This window comes from Myotis yumanensis, unplaced genomic scaffold (genome assembly GCF_028538775.1).
Source record: "Myotis yumanensis isolate MYYU_CA2020_CCGP unplaced genomic scaffold, mMyoYum1.0.hap1 SCAF_5, whole genome shotgun sequence".
Lineage (NCBI taxonomy): Eukaryota > Metazoa > Chordata > Mammalia > Chiroptera > Vespertilionidae > Myotis > Myotis yumanensis.
In genome coordinates, this window is record NW_027223756.1 from 104,201,990 (window position 1) to 104,229,359 (window position 27,370).

General features: G+C 52.7%; 1 protein-coding gene across 5 annotated transcripts in view; it reads right to left on the bottom strand.

The window, feature by feature from the left end:
* CAMK2D (calcium/calmodulin dependent protein kinase II delta) overlaps window positions 1-23,749 on the bottom strand; it is a 145,900-nt gene extending 122,151 nt beyond the window's left edge. For all 5 annotated transcript variants that reach the window (XM_070416878.1, XM_070416877.1, XM_070416875.1 and 2 more), the window contains exons 1-2: window positions 23,429-23,749; window positions 21,975-22,069 (exon numbers count right to left, since the gene is read on the bottom strand). In XM_070416878.1, the coding sequence (XP_070272979.1) occupies window positions 21,975-22,069; window positions 23,429-23,493 (160 nt within the window). In that variant the 5' untranslated portion in view covers window positions 23,494-23,749. The remainder of the gene's footprint in view (window positions 1-21,974; window positions 22,070-23,428) is intronic.
* Between the last annotated feature and the right edge of the window lie 3,621 nt (window positions 23,750-27,370).

Sequence of the window (27,370 nt, forward strand, 5' to 3'; positions counted from 1 at the left end):
GGCTCTCAGTGACGTCGCCTTGGCACCTGTCAAGCCCGCACCCGCTGTCCGGCTCCAGCCTCGGAGGGCGGGTGTCTCCCCTGTTCACTGGGCTGAAAGGCCTGAGTCATTCACCTCGAACAGCTGGTGCCCAGGGCGCCCTCCAGCCACGCCCTCCGCGCACTTCTGCTCTGAGCCCACCATTTGGCCGACTCACGTCTTGTTTGGGCAGCGCTTTCTCCTCAGGGACGCGGTGGGTTTCAGGATGGGGCGGCAGTGAGTCTCCGAGGAGGAGAGAATTCCATAGAAATGGCAGACTGTCCTTCCAGGGCCTGGAGACCGTTGGGAGGTGCTCCTGGGAGCACTGGCCACACACTGTTACTCCATTGGCTGCAGAGACCTCCGTGCTGAGCAGCAGAGGAGCAGGGCCTGAGCAGCCTCCCAGGACCACCACAGACCAGACGACAGCCACGCCCTGCACACATCTCCTCACTCCAGTCCAGGGGCTCTGTTCCTTCGCTTTCAATCACTCGCCCCCTGGCCCCCTCCCTGGCGGGACCCCTGCAGACAGAGGCAGCACTGAGCCCTCCCTCTGCGTTCACCGCTGCTCACTGCACGCAGCAGGCAAGGCCATCACGCCGTCCCTGCCGCCCGCCCCGCTGTCAGACGCCCCACTGAACCCGGGAAGTCCGACGCTGTCATCACACACAGGAAGGCACTTGTTAGCAGGTGCTGTGGCATCAAGTATTTCAATAGCTGACTTAAAAAATGCAACACACATAACCCTTAGATTCTAAGTCTTCAATTTCAATATATTCCCCGGCTCTTTTCAAGAAGTGCTAGTGAAAAGCCAACTGACTTCCTAGCGTTCAACCTCTCTCCCATCAACCTGCCTCTCTCTAAGGAACAAAGAAAAGCGAAGTTAAAACACAGGTAATGGGCCTGGCCGGCGTGGCTCAGCGACCGAGCACGGACCCAGGAACCAGGAGGTCACGGTTCAATTACTGGTCAGGGCACATGCCCGGGTTGAGGGCTTGATCCCCAGTGGGGGTTCGTGTAAGAGGCAGCCAATCGATGACCTCTCTCATCAATGTTTCTCTCTCTCTCCCTCTCCCTTCTTCTCTCTCTAAAAATCAATAAAAACATATTTTTAAAAAAACATAGGTCATGGGCATAAAGTAGGGTGAGGGCTGAGACCCAGATCTCATGGCCCTGGCCCCGCAGGGGCCTCTCTGTGATCAATGCTCCTGGTGAAAACCAGGGTCACTGACCCTCCCTCCTTATTCTCGGACTTTATGAAACAATAGAACTGTAACTGCAAAAACGGCTCCACAAAGTCTCAGGACCATCAAAATAATAAGTCTGCTCTTACCAAGTTTCCAAGGAGCCAGAGACTCACAGTGCAACAGACAACCATTTCCTAAGCACACAGACACGACCTTCACCAACCCAGTCACTCCCTGCCTCACCGTCCCGCACGGTGAGTCCTGAGCCCTGAAAGGACTAAGGCAGGGCTGCTGCTCTCTGCGACCACCGCCTCCCATCACATCCCGTGTCCAGTCCACAGCTACACAGAGAAGTGACCAGACAGCGAGGCCGGGCTCTGGGCTGCCCTCTCCAGGTGGCGTCAGGTGGGTCACTCCGAGGCCTTGAGCCCAGTTTCCTCCTCTTTAAAGTCAGGCAGCTGGACTCCAGCAGGGAGACGACGCTCGGGCATCAGCACCCTCTCAATGTCAAAGTGCTCAGTAGTGGTGTTTCTGGTACTACTGTCTGAGCTTTCATGAATTCAGTAAAACATGTACATGAACCGCCTTCCATCGAAATGGCCTTCATTCACAGTGGTGTCAGCTGCATGCTGCCACGTGCCCCACACTAACCAGTGCACACGACATGGGCCTCGCCACAGAGAGGCTGTAGAGCGCCCCCTCCTGCTCTGCGCCGAGGACAGCGACACAGACCCGCCCGGGCCCAGGGGACACAGCCGAAGGCGGCACCGTCAGTCTTCACAGCGCGTGCACAGCCCGGGAGGCTGGCTCTCTGGAGCTGCTGGGAAGCAGGCCTCCCGAGACTGACAGCTTTCCTTCTAGAGCCACCTTCTTGGGCCATCATGGAAATGAGACTTCCACGCATTCGTCAGAAGGAGTGTGATCTGAGTTTCCACCAGCAGCTCTGACCCCAGTAGAGACTGTCCTCCATGTGGGACCTGGGGCCTCATCTCGGGGGCAGCACACCAGAGTGCATGCTGGGAGTCCGCCTGCACGGAGATGCCTGTGAGGTCACCTCACAGCCTCCAGGGAACGTCCAGGGAACAGAGGGCAACACTATTTCCAGCCGTAATGGGCGTAAGAAAGAGCCCACGCGGGACAGGGCGTCAAGTGCCGCCCACTGAAGACGCTGGTCAAGGTTTGCGGGAGGAGTGAGGCGGTGCTCCAGGCCGACAGCCGGGCGCAGAGGCAGACAAGTGTGAGCCACACACACGCGGCTGCTGCCCCTCAGCACCCAGGTGGCCACTCCGGCAGTGCCAGCCCCTGGGAGGAGCTCCCGGTGTGCTCGGGAGGAGTGGCCTCCTCCTCGCTCCGCAGCGGGGAGGCGTGAGCCCCGAGGGCAGGGTCCAGCACAAGGCCTGCTCTGTAACCGCGGCCAGCAGTGCTAACCTTAACTGCTAAGCTAGCGCCTGCTCTGGTCCTGCTTTTTCCCCAGCCACTCTTGTTTTAAATGAGTTAAAATCCCCGCATAAAGAGAAGAAAATGCAAGTGACCAGGCTCAGGCCTGCATTCAGGTGAAACGCCAATAATGTTGAGATTCTCAGAGAGGGACCTGCGCTCTGCTGGAGGCTGGCCGCTGTGCTGGCAGCAGGGCTCCGGGAAGAGCTGCGCCGCCCAGTTCACATGGAGGGAAACACCCAGGAGGACAGGTGCTCACACAGGTGGCGTCACGGGGATCCTCAGTGCGGCCTCCTCCTGGCGAGTGAGCGGGAGGCACCGGCACGTAATGGGCCTCTTCGCAGGTGATGCTTGACATCGGCCTTTGAAAATAAACACGCACGTAACTGCTTATGACTCAACCGCTGGCAAGCCACACAGAGGCCAAGTATGTGCAGATGAGAAGTTTCCACTCCGCCTCTGACGAATGGACAGGAAAAGGGCTCTTAGGGAAAGTAACGTCCATGTGAACGGGCAGAGGCTCCCGCCTAACTCTGGGAGAGCGAAGGGCAGGGACTTTGCTCTAATCGGGTGTTGGGTTTCAGGTTTCAAAACCCCCGAGAAACACAGAAGGGCGAGAGGAATGCAAACACCTGATTCCAGATGCTGGTTACGAGAGTAGTTCAGCTGTCTGGTCTTCCTTTAGCTGTTTCTCAGCTCTTTCTAAAACACGGCATGCCGTGGGCACGGAGGGCGCGGGGGTGGTTTCACGCGACCTGACTCAGCGCTGGTGACTGGGAGGGAAGTCACATGACTCACTGAGTCATGACTAACACATTTACAGAATGATGCTACTCTATTCTAATGCAGAATCATTTAGGGCGTTCTTTGTCATTGCTACAGTAACCTCTTGGATTTAACCATTTCAAAATAATTTTCCAAACAGATGGCATCTATCCAAACCACGAATGAGCATGCAGACCAAACTGTGCAAATCGCTCAGTGTCACCCGGACAAGATGAGTGGGAGGTCCGAGCATCAGCGCCACAGCAGCTCGCCATCGTGAGGACACCTGGCAGCCTCGAAAGACTGGTTATGGAAATGACAAGCTTTCATCATCGACAGGACAGGCAAGTAGAAAAGCTGATGGGGAAACACACTTGCCTGTGAACGTGTTTCTATTTCTCTAAATACCCCATATGCGTGCATGCTAGAACCAAGGGTGCACTGAAGGAAAATAAGAATAAAATGTGACACTCCACTCACTTTTTTTAAATGCCGCAAAAAAATTAACCAATTTTACTCCTCATAGCTTTAGGAAAATTAAAAAAGAATGAGCCAGGATTTTGAAATTATTTTAAATGGCAAACTTCTTAGGCTTTAACGTATGATCACCAAGTTAATTCTGCAGATTCAAAAAGGACCCAGGACACACGAGAATGAAAACAGTGACAAAACAAAACACAAAGAAACTGCCCAGTCAGAGAAACTGAATGCCCACAGCTCACAGGAGCCCATGGAGCGCCCTCGGGGGCCTGGCCTGTGAACCGGCCTGAGAGACAGACTAGGCGAGCGCCCACCCTAACGGTGAGGACGTGGAGCTGTGACAGCTGAAGGAGACCTGCATTAGCTTCACACACAGCAATTTCCTAAGAAGCAGCAGGTAGCTGAGAAGTTTTGTGTTTAACATAAAACAGTTAGAAAGAAAGGAAAAACAAAAAGGAGGCTCAGTAGAGAGATAACAGCCAAATAACAGTAGAGCAGGCATATATGTGAATATGCTCGCACCATCACCTCTGCAAAGGGCAGCAGAACATGAACTCTCATAATTTTCTAAGAAAGAAAAAAGCTAATACTTTGAACATCAGAAAAAGTAAAAATGAAAAATGTCCTTTTATCGTCTTTGCTAGGCCCCGGCCCTGTCTGTGAGTAGACAGCGAGGACGGAGGGCTGCTCGGGAGGAGGTGTCCGGCACAGCCCTCCTGAGGCGCAAGCCCCCGAGTCACACGGTGAAGAGGACCCGCCACCACGCCCGCCATCCTGTGCAAGAGCCTCTGTGAGGGAGCAATGCCTATCGCTCGGGCAGCGGGAGCTACCAGCTAATAGCTGATCAAATGAATCCGTAAAAAATACACCACCACCTAACAGCAGGCCTCAAGAAGCGGGCTTTTCAAAGCGGCCTTTCCCACCCTGCCTGCGCGTTTACTTGGACATGTGCACCTGCGACCAGACCTTGCAAGTCCAACTATTCCAAAGGCTGTTCGACGCTCTTCCTCGGTGCGGCTGAGCCACCAGTGTGCGTGGGAGCACGTCCGCCCTGAGAAACCGAGTGAACCCCTCTCCACCCAGCTGGGCCCCCAAGTCAGACGTGTGTGTGCACACCCCTTTCAGACCTTCCAGCATTTACACGAAACTGACTGCTACAGGCAACGCACTGCTAACATTTCTCAACTGGACTCCACGGAGTTCGTGCCGTCGCGCATGCGTGCTCTGAAGCAGACGACCCGGAGGAGCAGGCGCCCTCCCTCTGGTTCTTCCTGCGTCAGCACCGGCGGAGGCCGAGGGCGTCTGCAGGCACCAGCACGGCTCGGGCCCGGGCCACACGCAGGCCCTGCAGGAGGTTCTCCACACGCCAACACGCCTTCAGCACCGCCCAAGGCATTTAGATTGGAAAACATAAACACTGACCCTTCACCCAAATTAAAATTAATATGATCAAACTAGTCAAATGGAAAGTCACTAGGAGAGCCAGACTCAGGACAACACACACACACCGCTAAGCTGAGGGTCACAGAGGGTCCAAACACCTCCCTTGCTCCTCTTGACTTAAGTCACATCACAACGGACTGAAGAAGCCCGATGCCAAGGGGAGTTTGGGGCAGGCAGACCCCAAGATGATCAGTGCCTTGGGGTAAAAGTCCACACGCCCTCATGTACAGCAGAGAAGTCAAAATTATAAAATAGATTATATTTCCCTTCTTTCCTTCCCTCCTGGCTTTACTTTCACCCATTAGAACGTTCAATGTAATGACCATAAAGAACTTTTAGATGAAACGCTTAAACCCCCTACTATTCACAACAGCCAGGAAGTAGAGCGGCCCACTGTGCGTGGTGGGACGATGGAGACACAGCGGGCGGTCCACACACAATGGAACACTGTCCAGCCTTCAGCAGGAAGGAACAGGATGCAAATACACAGCTGCTATGTCGGAGAACTGCCCACCTGAACCCTATATAACTTCATTAACCAATGTCACCCAATACATTCCATTTTTTTTAAAGGAAGGAAAGTTTGACACAGGCTACCAGCTGGATGAGCTCTGAGGATGTTTGCTCAGTGAAATAAGCCAGTCTCCAAAGACAAACACCGTGTGGCTGCATTTCCATGAAGTGACCAGCGGAGTCACAGGTACAGAGACAACGCAGGGTGGTGGGCGCCAGGGGCTAGGAGCGGGGAGAGGACGGGTCTGGTGAGCGCGGGGTTTCCGTTTGGGAAGAGGAAGTTCTGGGGGTGGTGGTGATGGCCACACAGCAATGTCCCTGCACCTACTGCCCACAGGTACACGTGAACATGGACATGGTGGGTACTGGGACCACATGCCTTGCAGCTTCTCACAGTTCTCACAACTCTCAATTAGCTTCCAAATAGCAAAGCACCAACCAAATTGCCTACAGTCATCCCCCATGTTCGTTTCCAACTCGTATAAAAGAACTGATAAATCACAGCTTTCATTTTTTGCAGAACAAGAACGAGTGAAGAGTCAAACTATGTCTTTGAAAAACAAGTTAAATTCCTGCTTGTGAAAGTATCCTCCTTCGCTCCGACAGGCGTCCCTCTGGCGGCCCAAACATCACCCTGACGGGCTGTGCACGCTCACGCGCCCTCCAGGCCAGGCCCAGAGGTTCCCGAGGCTGAGCCGACAGACCCACAGAGCACCGGGAGGGGTGTGTGGGAGAGTTAGCCAGTTCCGGCTGTCCAGCTCTCCAACCTGACTTTTAAAACTGAAAACAGGACACTGCACAATCAGTACAATATTCCGAATGTGCTGTCATCCTAGTTGGACTTGGGCAGAACATAAATGGTACTTTTCCTAATTCCTATGTCTCCTTCTTAGGAGCCCTGTCTGAGTGTATGTTCACAGAAGACTGCAGAATGTACCGTTGCATTATATTTTACTTGTATTATATTTTCATGTAGTCTATTTGGAATGGAAAGATAATGAAATAGCACATTCACTATTTAAATATTAAGGCAGACTTTTCCGATACGGATTTCTCCGTGTCACCAAAGGTCAGCCAACTCTGAGGCTTAAAGGCTGTTGGTCCGACCCCGTCGTTAAGGCTAACTGCTGCATCGCATGATCGATGTAACGAAGAGACAATGCTTAATTCGCCTAGAAATATAAACGTACGGCAAAGCGCACGGACATTTGACAACACAGGACCCGCCCAGGACAGGTCTGCAAAGTCAGTTTCAATGTTGGATGAGGAAACAGTGACCTGCGTGGACAGCCCTTCAGCAAAGCACTCCCTCCCCTCCCCTCCCCTCCTCTCCCCTCTCTTCCCTTCCCAGCACTCTGGGCAGGAGGGCACAGGGCCAGCAGCCCCATGGCTAGGCTCCTCCCAAGCAGGGCCAGCGGCAGAGAGAGCGGCAGAGAGAGCGAGTCCACGCCGAGCTCACGGGAAGGAAGGAGTCGCTTGCCGGCCTCAGGGAGCCCCGTGTTCACTCTTCTCTGTAGAAGAGGAAGAGGGAAGCTTCTGGCTGGTTATCAAGCTCATCCAGGGTTTGCGTGAAAGACACTCCCACCTGCTCCCTCCTCACACCCTCCCCATCACTCCCAGAGCAGCTCCGCACCCAAAGCCAGGAGCTAGCAACCCTATCGGTGTGGACAGACTGCCGGCCACTCTCAGCCACGCAGGACAGGCCCGGCTCCAGCGGGAGACAGGAGGGCGGGCCTCACACAAGAGCATGACCACACCTGCCATCAAACACAAAATCCCCCGGCACCAATATTCTGACGAAACCCTGGTGCAAACAAAGACCCCACGCCAAGCCCTTCTGAACAGTCCACAGGAGCGAGGGGTCGCAGAGGGCAGGCAGGTTGGACGGATGGTTCTCTGGCTTGGAACAGATGCTCCGCTGTGGACACAGCTAATTTACACCACGACTAAATCAAGACTTTCCTCCTGCAGGCGCGTCTCTCTTCCCTGTTCAAAGGGAAAAGGGCCATAACTCACTTTCTTGCGTTGGAACTCTACTTGCATTTCTCTTACAGCCACCAGCATCTCTAAGTCCCAGTGCTTTCTGAGCCACTGGTTACACACACATGTGCTATGTGCACTTTAACTAGGTCAGTAACCAATACGTCCTACGCTCCACTACACGGCACGGTCTCCATGGTAAACTCTGCACTTTTATCTTCAGTGTGTGTGTGTGTGTGTGTGTGTGTGTGTGAACAGTATTTCCTCTCCCTTAGGCATATATACAAGAGAAATAAAACATAGATCGAGACAAAAAACTTGGACACAAATGTTCACAGCAGCATTAGCGGTGACACCAAAGAGTGGACACACCCAAATGCGACCCAGCCACACAGTGGAACTTCACTGGCCTCCGCGCGTGGCTCAGCAGGCCGAGCCTGGAAAATATGCAAAAGGAGAGAAGCCGTACCAGCGCCACATGATGCGCAACATCTAGAATAAACAGCCACCGAGCAGCAGACGGCGGTCTCCTGGCGCCAGGAGAGCCGGGTGGGGAGGAGCTGTGCACAGGCAGGCAGTTCCTCTCGGGACGATGCCTTTATACCAACAGGCTCAACCTGAACTCCTGACCCCCCAGTCCCATCCCAGGTCCCAGGTCATGGCACCACCAGAGCTCCTTTGGCCATAAACGAGGAGCTACGCCTCCATCCCCCACACCCCTGGCCTCCTCCCGAGAAGCAGCCGCCCCTCCGCTGCCACCTGCTCCTCTCCCGGACCCGCATTCCTGGGCAGCCTGGGGCCCGGCTCCCCCACAGGTTCACAGGGCGCAGGGCAGCCTGGGGCCCGGCTTCCCCACACGCTCACAGGGCACCGCTGCTTCACACACCACCTGAGGCTCTGCGTCCCCTGCCCCTGCCAGGATCCCGCGCTGCTCTCCTTGCCCATCACACCCCAGCCACGGGGACCTCCTCTCTACTCCTGCGCCAGCTGGAGTCCCTGGGCCTCTGGCCTGACTTCTCCTCCCCTGGCTGCTGCTCCTCACCCACTGGCGAGCGGTACCTCGGGGCCCGTCTCCCTTGCCTCACGCACCGTGTAGCACTGCTCCGTCCATGACCCGTCCGGCCGCTCCCACGCCAGCCTTCTCCTTGCTGCACCCCAGAACCAGGAACGGGGCCTCACATAGCAGCTGCTCAATCAATACTTGTTGAAGGAGGACTGAGGGCGAGACACGGACGGTAAGACATGGATCACTTGCCAGCTGGAGAAACGAAGTCCACGGCCACGAAACCAGCATAAGCCCATCAGATGCATCCACGCCCGGGAGACAAAAGCTCCTCAGGGGGAGGCGGCTTCTCCTCCAGGGCTGAGAAGTGGGGACTCAGGCGCACGCCTGGTCGTGGAGCTGGGCTGGGGGAGGGAAGGTGAGGAGTCGGCTGTCGGACACGGACCCCAGCGGTCATGATGCGCGTGTGGGAGGTGAGCAGGAGTCGGAACACTGATGTGAGGGGACACAGCTCCCTCTGCTCACCGCGCCTCAGCAGCAGCCTCTGCTTCAGGCTTTTCTCAGGGAACGAAGGAGCCCTGAGCCACTTAGGAAAGCAAACTGACAGCGACAGAGATTTAAGAGAGCTGTCAGCAACAGTGCCTTTGGGAAAATTAACCAAAAGTCCTATCATCAGGCAGCGACCAGGGTACGAGAGGAAAGCAGGCACATGGCCCGGAGCATTCGCGGTGCTGACCACTGAGCTGTCAGGACACACCTGGGGCCGCGGCTCAGTCTCCACAGCATCTACTTCAGGTCCCCAACCCGCAGTCACTCTCCCATCAGCTCCTTCCCCCCAGGAGGCTCCTGCCCTCCAACCAGGGCAGCTGCCGGCAGAGCCTGTTCATGCGGAGAAATGGAAGGCGCGTCCACAGACTGAGAGCAGATCCCAGGCCCTGTCGGGCGGGAAAGGAGTCCGGCCCGGGCATTCCCGGTGCGGGCACTGTGCTGTCCTTCTGTGGGATGAGTTTCCTCCCCCTGGGCCCATGCCCCCCCTCCCCCCAGGAAGAGCACCTAGGACAGGGTAGGCTCTGCTGGGACCTGGGGCGCGTTCAGGGCCCAGCTGCTCGTTCTGACTGGCTGCACCGTCCAGGGAGCATTAATATAAAGCAAACACTGAGCCATTCCCTCCACGTTTACAAAGTGGCAGAGTCCCTGCAGCCTCACCTGGTGGAGGCCAGGTCCTGGGCCTCCTGGCAGGCAGGCCCTCTGGGGCTAGAGTCTCACCACGTCACTGCCCACTAATGACCCCTGCGGTGCCCACTCCTCTCTGCAGCCCTAAGACCAGAGCACCCCTGCTCCTCCCCGCCTGCCCCCCCATCCTCACCCCCTCAACCCCAGGCCGGTCTCCCCCCCCTCCAGGCTGGTCTCTCCTCTCTCACCCCGGGCTGGCCTCCCCGACATCACCCCCAGACTGGCCTCTCCTCTCTCACCCCCAGGCCGGTCTCCCCCCCCTCACCCCCAGGCTGGTCTCCCCTCCTCACCCCCAGACTGGCCTCTCCCCTCCTCACCCCCAGGCCAGTCTCTCCTCTCTCACCCCCAGGCTGGCCTCCCATTCCCTGTGGACCTGGAACTGGATTCTCACCCAGATGTTGGGCACCTGGGCCGCTTGTCCCCTCACTGCCCTGAGCCCGGGGAGGAGGAATGTCCCCCACACTGACCCTGGTTCCCTCACACCAGGTCCGGGCTCTGCCCAATAACCGCACCGCTTCCCTTGCTACCGACTCTGTCTCCCCCATAAGCTGCGGCTTTACCTATCACCCACCTGGCGGGTCCCTGAAATGAGTCCTGAGTGTCTCTAGTTTTCCATTTTATTAAAAAGGCAAGGTTTTACATAGTATCTCCATTTATTCTTTAATTCTAAGAAGCAGTTGTTTTTCTTCACTCATTCAGCAAACATTCATTAAGCAGAGGCTAGACTTCCCGCCATCTGCTTGCTGGGGTGGGGATGAGCGGGCCTCCCGCCCGCCCTCCCTCCTGCAATCGGGGGTGGGGGCCGGGCCCTGCTTCCCTTGCCCTGCCCTGTGCATAGCACAGCGCCAGGCCCTCTGGGGAGCACTGCGCCTGCTGGGGGCTGGCCCCTTCCTGCCGTGCCCTGAAGGAGCCCCCTCCTCCACCCAGGCTCTCCTTGTTCCCATTCTCCCCCTCATGCTCTCTCCATCCCTCGTGGGGATCGGCAGCTAGAGCGACGCCCGCCTCACAGGGGAGGAGGCGCAGGCTTGCAGAGGCCGGGGAGTCCGCGAGGCCACCAGGACCAGCCAGCAGTGGGGACAGGTCTCGAACCCAGGCCGCTGGGTCCCTTTCTCAGGACCACCCCCATTTCAGTGGCCTTGTCGATCCCTGTCTGAATCTACTGCTCACAGCCCATCGAACACTTCAATGCCGCATCGCCCCCATCACAGTCCTTGACTCTGACTTCTCCATGTGTTACCGACCCTGACCCCTCATCCTCCGTCCCCTCTGTGCCCGTCCGCCTCCTCCTCAGCGCTGCGCCCTCTCTCCCGTGTCCCTGCCAGGGGGCAGCCTTCACATGCTGGAAGCTTGCCTTTCCGATTTCCCACAGCTTCTCTGTCTTCTGCCCCAGCAAGGATCTTGGTTCTTCCCCCACCGCACCCTGTCCTCCTTCCTTCCATCGCGTTTCCTTCCTCAGCTGCAAGCTGCTTCACACACCTCCGCCCCAGGTGTCAGGACACGGGGCCTAAGCACCTCCCCCCCTCCCAGTCCCTGCACGTCTCTCCTTCACCGCCCAGCAATGCTGCGTCTCCTACCCTCCAGGCCAGGCCCTAAGTTTTATTGTTGGAACTGACTATATTTTATTTCATTTTATTTACTTAATCCCCACCCCAGGATATGTCTGTATTGATTTTTAGAGACAGAGAAAGAGAGAAAGATCAATGTGAGCGAAAAACATTGATTAGTTGCCTCCTGCACGCACCTGAGCTGGGGATCAAACCCACAACTCAGACGTGTGCCCCGACCGGGATGAGCCGAAACTGTGTGTGTGGGACTCGTTCCAACGCCTGAGCCGTGGCCCGAGTGTCCTTTCTGCCCCCTGCCCTGCAGCCTGCTGGGGGGCAGTGCCCAGGGGTCCCTCCTGGCTGCTCCTCCCGGCAGCTCTGCAGCACCTGCGCCTGCTGCGCCCTCGCCCTACCGGAGGCGGCCATCGTGCAAGTCCCGCTGCTGGACGCCAAGCTGCAGAGGCACAGCTCACACAGGTGAACAGGGAGATGGAGTTCATGTCGGTGGGGATAAAGCAGCAGATAAAATGGCTGAAAGACCATTCAGGAATAGGGTTACTGACCCAGAGACCTAGCCCAATCCCACCAGGCCATCCGCTCCGAACGCCCTGCTCCCCAGCAGGAATGCTGCCTTGCCCACTGCCGGGCCCTGGGGGAATGTGAGGGCACCTGGAGCAGCGGCCCCCTCGCCCACACCCACCACAGGGCGCTGTGGGGCTCAGATCCTGCAGGAAAGGCTAAGGAGGCACCAGGGACCCTCAGGCTCACTCCCCATCCCCCAGCGGCTGCAGAGGCCTGAGGACACAGGGGGCGGGTGGAAGGGGTTACCCTCTCAAAGCCAGGCTATTTTTAACCTGACCTTGTGCGTTCACAGCATATTTCCAACCCTGGCATCTCTCAATTTGGACTTTTTGTTTGCTTCAGATTATTCCAAAATATTTCTACCTGAAAGTCTCCTACCTAAAACGATTTCTTAAAGTTTACAAACAAGTAACAAATAGTTAGTGAAATAAAGTAGCATTATTCTAAAGGGTAAACACTTGGCCATCCTTTCTCTGTGCTAAGCCATGGGCAGAGCAGCGACAGCAGCAGGACAGGGAAGGCACGGGCCACGGTAACTCGGGGACTGGCTCTCTGTTAACATAAAACAGGCCACGGGTATATTTTTCTTTCCAACAGACTTACGGTTAACATTTCAATGGTGTTCCCCTTTCCCTGATCATAAAGATGCATAAGACACAGGGGGAAAAGTCAATCAAAAGAATGTTTTTTTCCAAAAATAATTTCCAAAGCACACACACGTCAGAGAAGCAGGCCTCAACCCCATTTGCGGGGACAGCGTTTTCTTCCCCGTTCTGCTGGAACTGCCCTGAAACCAGGAGACGCACACGTAGAACAGCAGGGGCCCTGGACTCGGAAGTTTGCTGGATACCTGGAAGCGGGGTCCCCCCCACCCGGCTTCCCAGACGGTACCACCCCGCGTATCCGCTTCTACAGCAGCGGGTCTCTGCTCCCACCTCAGCTCAGAACACACCCCTTAAATACAGGCACACTGAGTATTTCCCCTGTAAAGCTACAGGCACCCCGTCCTTAACATCAATAAAACTGGGAAGGAGCTTGCAAGTTAGCTTTTTACAGCTGCTAAGATCTTTTTAAGAACAGGGGCTATTGCATGGCAGAGCCCACTAGAGAGGTCAACCTTCTAAGTGAACGATATTTTTTTCATTATTTAATAAATGATTATCTCCAACCACCAGCTTGTGCTAAGTTATAAATTATATCACACAATTCACATAACTATTAAATTTTGAGCTTTTCTTAAAAAATATTTTTAAGGCAAAAACTGGGAACAGTACACAAATCTTAGGCTAAAAGCTCTAGGTCCTCCGTGTGCTCATGTAGCATCGTTACATGAAGTCTGGGGGTCATTTATTCATTCACTTATTCCATAAAAACCTGCGAAGCGTGCCAGGCCGTATTCCAGACCCTGGGAATTCAGGAGATCCGGGATGAGGCTGAAAGCACTTCTAGACTTCCTCTCTCCCGGGTCTGAACAGAACCCTACATCCTCTGCAAGTCATTATCCAACAGGTGCCGAGGGGCGGCGCAGCTGGCTGGTGATCCACCAACACGCTCCCTGGCGCACGGGAATGCTGGTTGATTTGAAAAAATCTCTAATTATCCCCTCCTTTATCTCCTACTTAGTCACTCCGTCTTGTTTAGGTCGCCCTGAGCTAAATGAAACAACACGTGGGGGCGGTGAGAAGCTGCCATTCCTCCCGATGGGCTGTTTATCCGAGTGAGTCAGGCGGTGCCCTGCGCCCACCTCCGCCTCCCTCCCCGGGAAAGCGTGCCTGCTCTCCTGAAACTCTCTCCTCAGGCTGAGCATCTCCATCCAGCTGGTCTGGACTGGTACCGTTTTCTTCCTCGCTTCTCACATTGTTTATGATACCCTCTTAATTTGTGTCTTTTCTACCAGCTTTAAATTCAAAACTGGCTTTTTTCAGCACCCCGTTCAGACAACTCCCCCGGAAGTCCTCCTGGCCCCTCAGCAACCCCGCTCCGCCCACACCTCCAGGGAAGCACTTCCCCTCTGAGCCTGCACCTGGCAGGGCCCCATGGCTCCTCCAGCTCCTCCCGGGTGAGGAAGGACCATATCTCAGGGCCTTTATTTGTCTTGTACCAGGTCTGCAAGCAGGTTTGCAAGCAAGGGGAGCACATGGGGTGTTCTGTATGTTTTTAAATTGAAATTTAGAATCACTGCCCCCAGTTCGGTTTCACTGATTATGTAAATGTCATGGGTGGAAATGGACACAACTTTCAGGATGAAACTGGCAACATTTTATCAAGAATTCTGGAAACTCAACCCTCTAACCTATTAACTCTCCTTTACGAATATTTCCTAAGAATCAGAATTCTAAAGACAAATTTTACTATTATGTCATTTATCATAGCAAAGAACAATTTTTAAAAAACCAGTTATACTAATGTTTTACTCACTGATGTATAAGTCGTAAAAAATTCAAAGAATTTTTAGTAAGAGAGATATTTTACAATATTAAGCAGTACACAAAATTGTATATTTTAGTCCAGTATTCTGAGAATTATTTTTAAGAAGAAGACAAAACATTAACAGTGATTGGGAAAATTAAACTATAAATATGTCTTCTTTCTATTTTTCTGTATTTCCCCAGATTCTATATTTTTATGATATAATTTTTAATGTTTTTATACAAATTAGTAACAAATAATTAAGAACATATTTCAGAGCTATGTCCAGATTGTATAATTCTCTCTGTACCTAACCACTATTTATGTACAAGCTTTAATATAAAAGAGCATATACAATTTGTTTAATTAAAGTAAAACATTCATAATGGCTAAAGTTTCTACTAAATGGCCAAAGTGCTCGGCTGAGCTAATTTTCACAGACCACTTCTGCCACCATGACTACAGCCCTAAGTTGCCTTTTAAAACTATGAATGGCATTTTGGAATATGAAAATAATAGCATATTTTCTAAAAATATGTGTGTGTGTGTGTGTGTGTGTGTGTGTGTGTGTGTGTCTCCACTGAAAGCTGTAGACTCACAAAACCCCTGGTTTCCAGTAAAGCCTGGGGGGGGAGGCGGGGGGACCACAGGGCAGCAGAGGAGCCATGGGGCCCAGGGCCTCCAGCTGGGAGGCAGCCGCTAGGCCTCCTACCGGCTCTGGGATGACAGACACGGCAGCTGTGACAGCTGGCCTTACCTGCCTTTACTAAACCATCAAATCACCTCCATAAGCAAATAACAGCCATCCGCTGGGTGTCCAAAACGCCATAAAGTATCACCAAAGTCCTTTTTAAAACGAGCTTCTTTGAAACGTGTCAAAGCAAGCACCCTGGAGAACGGATCATGGCTGGGGAACCCCGAGTCAAGCGATTAATTTCTAATTCCCAAGTCATTTCATTCTTCCCTGATGATCAATGAATCTTTGTTGCAACTCAGAGCCTCAGGTTCCTCTATTTAAAAAGGAGAGAGCACAGTCTACCCAGAGGGTGCGGTGGATTAAAGAAGACAAGTGTCTGTAAGAGTATACTGTTGCTTAGAAGGTTCTCTTTAAACAATGACTAATAGCACTTTCATTTTATTATTATTATTATTCGTATTATTATCATTGATTTGGTGGTAATAAAGTCAAGAAGTTAAAAGGAGAATGTAGTGTCAGAAAAGAGCTAATAAGCTAAAAGAATCAGTGATGTTGCTGCTCTGTGTGTAACTGTGATGATACTGAAGACAGTAAGAATCAAAAGCAAACAAACAAGTAAGGCTGATTCTCCCCCTCACACCTCCCAGTGTCCCCCTCCTGGAGAGAGACGGGTTCTGCAGACGAAAGGTCTATGAATTCACCATAAGAAGTATTGTTCTATCTACCTGAACTGGAATCATAGAAATTCTGTCACCTAAAAACGTTTAACTTCATTTAAAAGTATTTAATTCTAAAAATAACTTTATATTGATAGTTGCAATAAGTTTACCATATGAGTAAAATAACATTTTCATGACAAGCAGATATTAAGCTATTTTGAACAATCTCTCCAAATGTTTATTTGCATCTGGGCACCTGAACACCTGCTGCGTCGTGGCTTAAGCTCCTATTTCAGTCCGTGTTAGAGGCGCGCCTGCCTTGCCTCCCTGGGCAGAAAGATCCCACCTCCTTTGAAACCCACAGCACTGACTCGGGCCAGACTCGAGCACGTCAAGTCCTCGACACCTATTTGCTGGGTAAGCCTCCCTTTTCCTAACACTTTGCCCTTGTAATCATTCCACATGTATTCAATAAAAACACATAAAGTAAGGTCACACATGTGAATGTGACCAGTAATCTATAAAGTGGTATGAAATATGTTACTATTATAAAGGTATTACATTTTAGACTAAAAATATTGCTAGAGACTCCATTTAATGTATCACAGTGAAGTGATACTGTAACTTAAACACTTTAACACACCTCTTATGTAAACAATCATTAATTCATTGCCAATATTTATTTTTAAAAACCTTGTACACATTATATTCTAATAAATGGAGAGAGACAGATGTTTTTAAAAAAATGCCCACCCAATCCTAGCGACACTAGCAGGGTGGCTACCTCAATATCAGCCAAGGAAGACTGTAAAAATTTAATTAAAATTCCAGTTAACAAAAGAAATCAAATGCCCAAGAAAATACTACTATGTGCTTCATAGCAACTCACACTTAACATTAAAAGAATTATAAAAAGTGATTAACTACCAAACTTCACATTTTACAGTGAGTTGATTCAGTGTGTCAATGGGAAGACAAATACTGCTCTCATGTGTAACAATGAGGTTCCCAGGGCACTCAATTCCGGCCACAGATCTGCCCACAGAATCTGCCCACAGAAGCTGACCCTGGTTGTTAGGGTCACAGCCAGGGACCGGGCAACCACAGCTTTGCTAGGTTTGCCTTATTTAAATGATGCTGGAACACAAAAAGAATTCTTATTATTTCCTAGAAATGTAGATATGCACTTGCATTTCTATTTCCTAACTGGTTTTGAATATCAATAACATTTTCATTCACCAAAAGAGGAAAATAAATGTCTAATGTCAGGGCCCATGTGAGGATGGAAATACAATTAAACATAACTAAAGAACACAGCATGAGAAGGATGATGCATGCCATTTTGGGGACCACTGATTGAAGAGTTGTAGAGATTCTATGAACAAAAATAAAAATGATTTACTAATTTTTCTTAAAACATTGTTGGAGCCATGAAACTTTAAAAAATATTAATTTGTTTAATGAGTTCTAAATAATCAAATGAGTAACTTATATTCAGAACAAGTTGACTCATCTACATCATTTCATCTATTTGTACTTCAAGACAAGTAACTAGAGGCTGAGAAATTACATAATTTCTGGACTATCTAAATGCCAACATAGAGAAAGAGGAGTAAGAGTTAGTTACTGACATACCTATAGAGCATAACAGAGGAACTTCAGAACATGTATTCAACCTTCGGGTTCCACAGCTGAGACTTAATTGTGTGTACATGGCCAAATAGTTTCATCAAGTCGTCAATATGTAGGAACTAACAGAAGTAGCAGCATCAACAACTACCAACATGATTTAATTGCATTATGTCTGAAGATTTATAGAAAAATAAGACTTGAAACTCTTTTCTAACTTCCGTAGCAAAGTAAAGTAACTACACTTATCGCAACATAATTATTTTCAGCTTCCGTTAGAATTCATTGTATTTAACAAACACAGGGACTTCTGGCACATCACACTCTACGTCATGAGCGGTTTCTAATGATCAAAAAATGCAACAGGAGACGCACAGCAAGTCACCACGACCATAAAAACCTTTTGGCCCCGGGAGGCTTGACAATGCAGAACCCACCCCCTGTCCTGTTTCTAAAGACACCGGTCATCAGGGCCACCAGCCACCGGTTCGGACCTCAGCACTGCCCTGCGGGACCTTCCAGAACCTGACAGCACCTCACAGTAACAATCGTGTCAAAACAGACAAAAAATCAAGAGAGCAAGCCACAGGAACACTACCTAAGTACTAAGCTAACTGTTTGGGATCAAAATGATCCAATTCTAATTCTCATGGTAAACATATGAGATAAAATCCAAGTACCACTACCTAGCACGTACCAAGCATGCTTTCTATTCCTATCTAACACAGAACTTCTTAGAAGGCAGGGATTACATATAAAATATCAGATGCTTGAGACGTTTCTACATTATTTATTTTTTTTTTTTAAAGATATTTTTATTGATTTCAGAGAAGAAGGGAGAGGGAAAGGGAGAGAGAAACATCAATGATGAGAGAGAATCATGAATCGGCTGCCTTCTGTACGCCCCACACGGGGGATCGAGCCCACCACCTGGGCATGTGCCCTAACCAGGAATCAAACTGTGACTTCCTGGTTCATAGGTCGATGCTCAACCACTGAGCCACACCTGCCAGGCTACATTATTTATCTTTAAAACAAGCCAAATTATATGAGTGTACTTATCTATCTGATCAGAATTGCATAAGGAAGCCCTGTGCACAGGTGTTAACGCAAAAGGAATGAAATTCTTCAAGACTCTGAGTCTCCCAAATATGGTGTGTGACCAGCCTCTGAGGAAGCACAGCTGAGAAGGTCTGCTGGAAACCCACCAGGACCCACGGAGTAGGGGGAGGGGGGGAGGGCGGGGGCGGGGCTGGGTGTGCAGATCTGTGCAGGAATGCAGCCACATTTTTGGCAATTCCCTTATGGTCTTGGATGACAATCACTGACAATGGCCTTCTTCTTCAGTTGTAATGTTCTATTTAAAGAACATTATTTTGGTTGAAGGACCTGTCTGGTTGGTCTTTAAAACTAATAGGTTCAAAACTCGGATTTACAAAGGTATGTGGCATTTCAAATAAAACACAAATTTTTACCAAAAAAAAATTATATGTTCCACAAAAAACACCATATGCGCCCCCGAAAAAAAACAAAAAATTTAGCGTGCTATTTTGCATTTCATCCTACATTGCCCTTTGCATAAAATGTTTGTGATGGTAGTGTTTCAGGATCATTATATTCTGGGCATGGAGTGTTTGAAAGCAGAACTCATCTTTTAAAGCACATGCTCTGATCCACGTCACAGATGACTTCACACCCCGATGTGCTTGTTCTGAAGGAACGAGGTGCCTCCCTCCTTTCCACTCGATTGAAGAGCCACGTCTGGTCCTGGTCACTCTACCAAGCCATCCTGTGTCCTCCAGGCCGTGGCATGTGACACTATACACCGAAAGGACAGCATTTCTCCTCCGAGGGTTTATGACTTAATGTGGGTATATATTAAACAAATGTATACATTCAAAGGCACAAGTAATTTATAACCAGTTCAACTGTTTTGACAATATAAAATGAATTAAACTTCTTGAAGGAGAAGTACTGTCATATTTTCAGGTGAGCAGTAATAATAGATAACATAGACACAGCGCTTGGCAACCTAAGAAGTGACTCTCATACAATTCAGTGACTCCTCACAACCACCCATGATACTGCCGGCATCCTCCCCTCCAATTTCACTGAGGAAGAACCTGCAATCAAATAACATAGAAACCGACGCGGTTCCACCTATTGGTAGTGGAGCCTGGAAGCCAATGGGGTTCCCAGTGAATCAGACTGCACTGCCTCTGATTGACCTCCAGATAGGTCACCTCACTGGCTCACCACAACCCACAGAGATAAGAGCAGCTAACCGCACGCCCAGCGCAGGGCCCTCGGTGGTGGCTCGTCACGCCTCACATGCCCCACAACAGCAAGTGTTCTAGTGTCACCCCGTTTTCAAGGTGAGAAAATTGAGGCTCACTGGAAGCATCTACGTGCCCAAGAGCAGCCAGCAGGCAGGGGAGTGAGAATTTACAACTGAGGCGGGTTAAGGCCAAGCAGGTGAGGAGCCACCTGCAGACCAAGGAGAGGGGAGGAGAGCGGGAGGCTGGTCTTTCGTCCTGCACCCACCACCTCTCCTGAATGAACTTAACTGGGACAGTGGGGGGCATGCCTCCAGGAGGCAAGGGGGCTTGGGGTGCAGACTGCTCTTTCAGCAGATGATGGGCAGAGAGGGGGCAGGAGCTGGGGAGGGGGGAGAGAGAGGAAAGAGGAGGGAGGAAAGAGGAGGGAGGAGGGAGAGGGAGGAGGAATGAGCGGGAGGAGGAGGAAGGAGGAGGGAGGAGGGACAGTGAGGAGGGAGGAGGGAGAGGGAGGAGGAGGAGGAGGAGGGAGGAGGGGGAGGGGGAGGGAGGAGGGAAGAGAGAAGAGGGAGAGGGAGGAGGGAGAGGAGGGAGAGGGAGGAGGGAGGGGAGGAGGGAGAGGGAGGGAGGAGGGAGGGAGGGGGGAGAGAAAGGACGGAGGGGGAGGAGGGAGAGGGAGAGGAGAGAAGAGGGAGGAGGGAGGAGGGAGAGGACATGGCGTCTGCCTCTCAGCATGGGTCAGGTGGATGAAGAGGGACACTCTAATTCAAGAAACAGCGAAGGGAAGCACAGCGTGTCTGCTCGGAGGGAAAAGTCAGCCACTGGAACTCTGGGAGGGCTGAGATGCCTGGGAAAGAAGTGCATCCCACTGGTGCCCAGGGCCCGGCGCCCGCACGGAGGAGATGGCACCAGCACTGAGAGGGGGCCCCTCCACACTTTTTAACAACTGAAGTGTCAGCTGCAGTGTAGCAGCTCCTCTCCCTGCAAAAAGCCTTCCTTTGGGAGCAGCAGCATGAAGGGAGCATCCCTGAGCCGCGTGCTCCGCTGCTTCTGGCCTGCGGCCTGGCCTGCTTGGCACAGAGGCTCCTCAGAATCACAACCAAACCCCCCCGAACCAACTCCCTGAAATGCCAGTCTACACCCACAGGCCACGCTAAGGTGGGATTTGCAACAAGTCTTGGCAGAGGCCAAGGCAGTGATATCACAGGCCAAGGCAGCAGCACTCTTTGAAGACGAATTAAACCCTGATGGGACTTCTTTTCTTATTACTTAGAATAAAATAAACCAGGTCACGGAAATGGGCTTACACTTGGTATTTTGTTCATTTTCATTTCATGTTTCTTTCGTTAAACCATCAATTCCCATGGCAATACCTTAGCCACATGCTCACAATAACTGGGGTGCCTCACATTTCAGGAGGAGGACTTTCGCCTGAGTTCAAAGAAGTAACACGAGTGCAGGGAGGGCGCTCCAAGTTTCTTGCTTATGTCAACAGCTATTCACGAACGTGAATTATCTCTGTGGCTATTGAGCATGTGCAAAACACATTCCGGGTCTGTGAGCAATCTCCCTGCTAAGGCCAAGGGAAGGGCTGAACTGCACATGGAAATGTCAAAACCGGCTGAACTTCCTAGAATACAGCAGTCAAATTTTTCCTCCCAGCGCCATGAGTGTTAAATATGCCTTGATGAATTAAGTTCAAGTGTAACTACAACTGAAATATATGAATCAACTGAGCTCTGACCTATTTTTCCTCTCAGAAGCAAAAGGAAACAATGATAGCTGTGAGACTTACATTTTTCCATTCCAGCGGCTTTTGAAAGTTACTTCACAGTAGAGCTAAAGGCAAAATACACTCCGTGGCATTTATTTGCTTTGAAATGTAGTTATTTGTGTTATTGCTCATAGGACAGTAGAATTTTTATAAAAACTTGTTAAGTTATATTTGTTCATTTATTTTTAAACTGTACAGACCAAGAGGCGTTCGGGAGAACTAATCTCAGTATGTGACAGCCACCTAAGCCCATCGTTCAGCGACAGCCGTGTGATGTGCTTGCAAGAGAACCCAGCGGCAGGAGAAGCACACAGGTAACAGACACGCACAGTGGACACCACCTACCCCTGGCAGACAGCTTCTTGGTGTTGATGATTTTGGCAGCATATTCTTGACCAGTAGGGATTTTCATACATCTTCTCACCACTGAGAAAGCCCCCCTGAAAACAAAACATTGCCAGGTCATCTCTATAATCAGCTCTGATGGTTACTTAAAAATTAGAACATGTGGAGCATTTCTGTTGAATGTAGTGAACTGTCAAATATCAGTGTGCTACACAATATCCAGAAAATGACCCATTCTTCCTGGAAGCCCGGACCAGCCTTGATGCCGAGAACAGAGTAAATCTTATTTAACTGGGAGCACACATCATTCATCAACCAAATGACAGGGACTGCCAATTCCCAGGCTCCTGTTTGCACACGAAATAGGAAAACCTTTTGCAGTTCACACTCACACCGCACCAAATGCTCCAGAAAAAAACAAACCCTGCACAGAGCCGAGCTGAGGAAGAGCAGCAGAAATATCCCGGTAAGAAAAAATTAACGTGGCTCCAAGTGAGTAAAGATGGCGATTGTTTTCATTAGAATATAAATCTTGGGAACATTGGTGTGGTTTACCATGGTGATTTCTCCGTGCCTGTTTTGGGCTGGGGGAGGGGAGAGATTTGAATTAAGCTGCTCTTCCGGCATATTCTCCATGTTTTAACAACAAACAACGCATAAACATATAAGGATAGAAAGTTCATTCCATCTGAAAGGTATTTCCATTTCCTCTAATTCAGCTGCATGAACATCATCACACACCGCACCTTCTCATCAGTAATCGTGGAAACAGGCAGAGGATCGGGTTTGGGTCAGATGCTGCATAAACCATCAATCAGCATCCGGGTCGCCCCTGGGTCCCTGTGCACAACCCGACCCTCAGCAAATCCGTGCCTCCTGCACACCCCCAACCCCTGGGTCCCCGCGCTCGGGCCTCGGGGAGTCCCCTTGGCCTCCCTGCACACCTCCAGCCCCTGGATCCCCGCGCTCGGGCCTGGGCAGGTCCCTGCTCTCTCCCTGCACGCCTCCAGCGGTCCCGCAGGTCCACGCACCGCTAGGCCACCTGGGGACACCACGGCGCCCAAAGGGCTCTCGGGCCGCGTGTAAGTCCTCCGAGGAAGCAGGGATGCGCGCGAGCCCTGGGAGGGGACGGCGGGGGAGTCACCCGGGACCAGGGGTGACCGTGGCGCGGGGCAGGGTCGGCCTTGCCCGGGGCCCCTCTCTGGACGTGGAACTCGGGGCGTCAGTGACACGGCACTGCGGGGACAGCGCGACCCGGCCGCGCGTGGTCGCCCCGCGGGCTCCGGAGGTATCTCCGCTCACAGAGAACGCTCTACGTCTGCGGGTTCTCCGACTGCCGGGGCCCGCCGGCTCCGGTGCGGGCGGGCGGGAGGGCGGGAGGGCGGGGGCAGGGCGCCCGATCCGAGCCGCCCCCGCGGCGAGCACCCTCCCGGCCTCCCCAGCGCCGCGCTTACTTTCCGAGCTCTTCGAAGAGCTGGTACTCGTCCGTGAACCGGGTGCAGGTGGTGGTGGAGGCCATGGTGGGGCCGCGCTGTCCCCGGGCCCGCTAGCCGCCCGCGTCCGCGAGTGGCCGCCCGCCGGATCGCGCGGGGCGGGGGCGACCTCAGCGGGCTCCTGCTCGTCCGCGCGGCCCTGCGGCCCCTCCGGACCCCGTGCGCCCTTCTCCCGCGGCCCTCCCCGCCGCAGGGGCACCGCGCTCGGTAACCGGGGCCGGGAAGCGGAGAACAGCCGGCGCGGGGCGAGACGCGAGCAGCCAGCAGCTGCGAATGATCCTGGGCCCGCGGGCGGGGCGGGGGCGCGCTGCCGGGGGAGGAGCCTGGGCGGGGCTCCATCACAAGAGGGGCGGGGCCGTGGGCGGGGCACAGCGGCAAGGGGAGGAGCCTGAGTGGGGCTCCTTCGCGGGAGGGTGGGGGCCAGGGGCGGGGCCAGCGAGAAGGGGCGGGGTCAGAGGCGGGGGCGGGGCATGGTGCAGGGGCGGGGAGGTAGGAGGGGCACTTGCGGGGCTGGAGGGCCGGCGCCCCCTGAACTACTGCCTCCCGCCTCGCGGTCCTGAAGGCCCTCGGGGACCCCCGCCCGCCCCTCCGGTGTCGGTCGCGCCCGCGTGGGGAGAGGCGGGGCCGGGCCGACGGGGCGCAGGACTGGGCGGCGCGTGACCGCGGGGGCGGCGGCCCCTCCGCGAGGGAGACCCTGCTGGGCCGCGCCTCCCTCCCAGCACGGCCCCGGCCCCGCCTTCCCGCCGCCTCCCGGTCGGGGTGCTCACACTCGGGCGGCCCCCAGCGGGGTCGCCAGCGGCCGTCACGGTGGCGGAATGAAAGCAGAAACGCCGCCCCCGGCCACACCTCCGCTCCTCAGGGCCGCCCCGTCCGCTCCGTCAGCTCCGAGAGGAAGGCGGTTCTCGCGAGATTTGAGCGCCGCTGGCGGGGCGGGGCCTCTGGGGGGCGGGGCCGCGGTCACGCACCCGGTGGGCTGACGTCATCCGCACCACGTGAGCCCGCCTCGCCCGACCCCCTGCAGAGAAGCCGAGGGCGGGTCGCGGGTCCCCCAGGCGCGCTGCACTCTGCCGGCTGGTGCGCGTGTGTCCTGCGGCGAGGCTGAGCGCGACCCCCCGGCTGCTCCGCCCCGGCTGCCCCTGAGCACGCGTGTCGTTTACAGGAAAAGGCGAAGATATAACGGTGCGCCACGTGGGAAACGGGGATGAGCTATGACTGCGGAGCACCCCTCCGCCTCCCCGGGCAGTGCCCTTAGGAAGCTGTCACCTTGGATGGCCTGCTGGACAGAGGCCGGAAGCAATGGCGCAGGGAGCGTTGGTCCGCGCTTTGGTTTCACCGCCTCCTGCTTTGCAGCGCCCGCGCCCGCAGGGAAGCCTCGGAGTCCATAGCGCGTTTGCTCACCCTGAGCATCGATTGCATCAGGGACCAGGCACCTCACAGCTGGGAGAGGGAGGGCCTTGGAGGGAGAGTCCGGGTGGAAAGGCGGTGCTGCTTGCACCCAGGGCTGCTGCTGTCCGTGTCCCCCCTAATTCCCGTTGGCCCCCGCCTGGGACACGTCACACTGCCAGTAACCTGAGCTTTTACCAAAGTTGTCAGAACGTCCACACTGTCTAACCGTAACGCTTACTGCAACAGAATTGAACTTTATTCGTGTTTTGATTACCAGCCTTAAAAAAGGATGACACTGGAACAAAACAGGATGATACCGGAAACTACATACAGGGAAGAAACAGGGTGTCTACACATTAATAGTTGGGCCATAACGTTGGAGAAAAAGCCCCCCACCAATTTGGTCTAGGTTAAAAGATGTTTAATCTGTAGCATGAATATTTAGCAATATGGTTCCAAGTTATCATGCAATAATTTCATATTCTCTGAACCTAAAAATGAAACAGAAAAAAAAGTAAAATTAAAACAATAAATCAAGTTATCATAACATTTTACAACTCTGAGGAAGAAAATGGTTTTTAAATACTCACATAATGAGTTCTACATAATTACAGTATTTATCTCCGTTCCTTAAATGACTGGTAATTGTAAGTGGTTATGGCAATAGAGGAAACGTAACTGAGTTTTAATAGTGATGTATTAGTAGACAACCAATGTGTGCTTTTTTGAAGCAAGGTCTGTCTACTTATCTGTGTTTGCTCTGGTCCTTGATCTACTGTATAGACCAGGGGTGGGCAAACTTTTTGACTCGAGGGCCACAATGGGTTCTTAAACTGGACCAGAGGGCTGGAACAAAAGCATGGATGGAGTGTTTGTGTGAACTAATATAAATTCAAAGTAAACATCATTACATAAAAGGGTACGGTCTTTTTTTTTAGTTTTATTCATTTCAAACGGGCCGGATCTGGCCCGCGGGCCTTAGTTTGCCCACGGCTGGTAGACTCTATACATATAGAGCAAGAATGGAGGGGACTTTCTGAACACTGTGACAAATCAATGTGGAGCCGCTGTCAGCCATGACTGCTTATGTCAAGTGCTATGTCAAGACTAAGGCAATGTGCCCTAACTGGTTTGGCTCAGTGGATAGAGCGTCAGCCTGCAGACTCAAGGGTCCCAGGTTCGATTCCAGTCAAGGGCATGTACCTTGGTTGCGGGCACATCTCCAGTAGGGGGTGTGCAGGAGGCAGCTGATCGATGTTTCTCTCATCGATGTTTCTAACTCTATCCCTCTCCCTTTCTCTCTGTAAGAAATCAATAAAAAAAAAAAAGACTAAGGCAATAGGGTATAAAGGGGATGCCCTTAGGAGGGGCCAGGAATGCCCCAAACCATAGGTCTGAACGCTTGGATAGGGAATCCATCTGGACACTGATATGGTAGGGGCAGAAGCAGAGTGTGGGGCCCAGCGATGACAGTAAGAAATGTCAGTCCTGCTCCGTTAGCCATGACTGGGTTGTTCTGGTTAAAGAAGGCGCATGCTAACCTGGCTGGGAGGTGCAGGTGGGCCCTAGGAGCTCACCTGGAAATGCGGCCCATCCTCCCCAGCTGGGAGCTGCCTGTTACCATGGAAAAATCAACAACCTGTTGCAGAAACCAGAGCCGCCAGCCCTCCTTAGACCCCCAGCCCTTTGCACATCACCAGCCCTTTGAAGATCCCCAGCCTTTGCACACCCACAGGCCTTTGCACACCCACAGGCCTTTGCACACCCACAGGTTTGCACACCCACAGGCCTTTGCATACCCACAGGCCTTTGCACACCCACAGGCCTTTGCATACCCACAGGCCTTTGCAAATCCCCAGCCCACGTTATCTGTGAACTGCCCCTTCGGTGCACCCTTTTGTCCACTTCCCCATGTATTCTTCGTCCTACCCCATATAAGCAGCTGCTTTGGGGGCGGGGTGGGGGGGGCAGAGCAGATGTCTCTGGATGACCTGCTGCTCCCCCTGCTGCCCCCCCTGCTGCCGGCAGGACTGGAATAAACGCTCACATAGGATCCAATCCTGTCTCTGCCGAGTTGGCTCAGGTAGTGACAGGCGGCCGGACCCCTTGGCTGTCTGGTTACAATATGAGTGGGACTCCAGCCCTGGTGGCGGTAAGAACTCAGCTCCAAGACTCCACATGGGATGCTCACTCTGCTCGCTTCTGTGGCACGTGCTCCCCTCTCTGTGTAACCTGTGTGTGACTGTCGGCTTATCGGGCAGGTCTCCCCTAATGAGCCTGGCGCTGGGGAAAGACGCAAGTGTGTGCGAGGGACCCTCTTTGGGGACGCTCCCTGCCTCATGACATCTATGTCTCGAACTAATTAAAACATTTCTCTTATTTAAACAAATACAATTCCTGCTGAAGTTGGACCTCCTCAAGACAGAGGTCCGAAAGTTACTTAGACGTTATTCTGTTTGGATCACAGCCCTGGCCCCCTTCACTCGCAGCCCAACAGCCAGAATTAGCCCCTGAAAA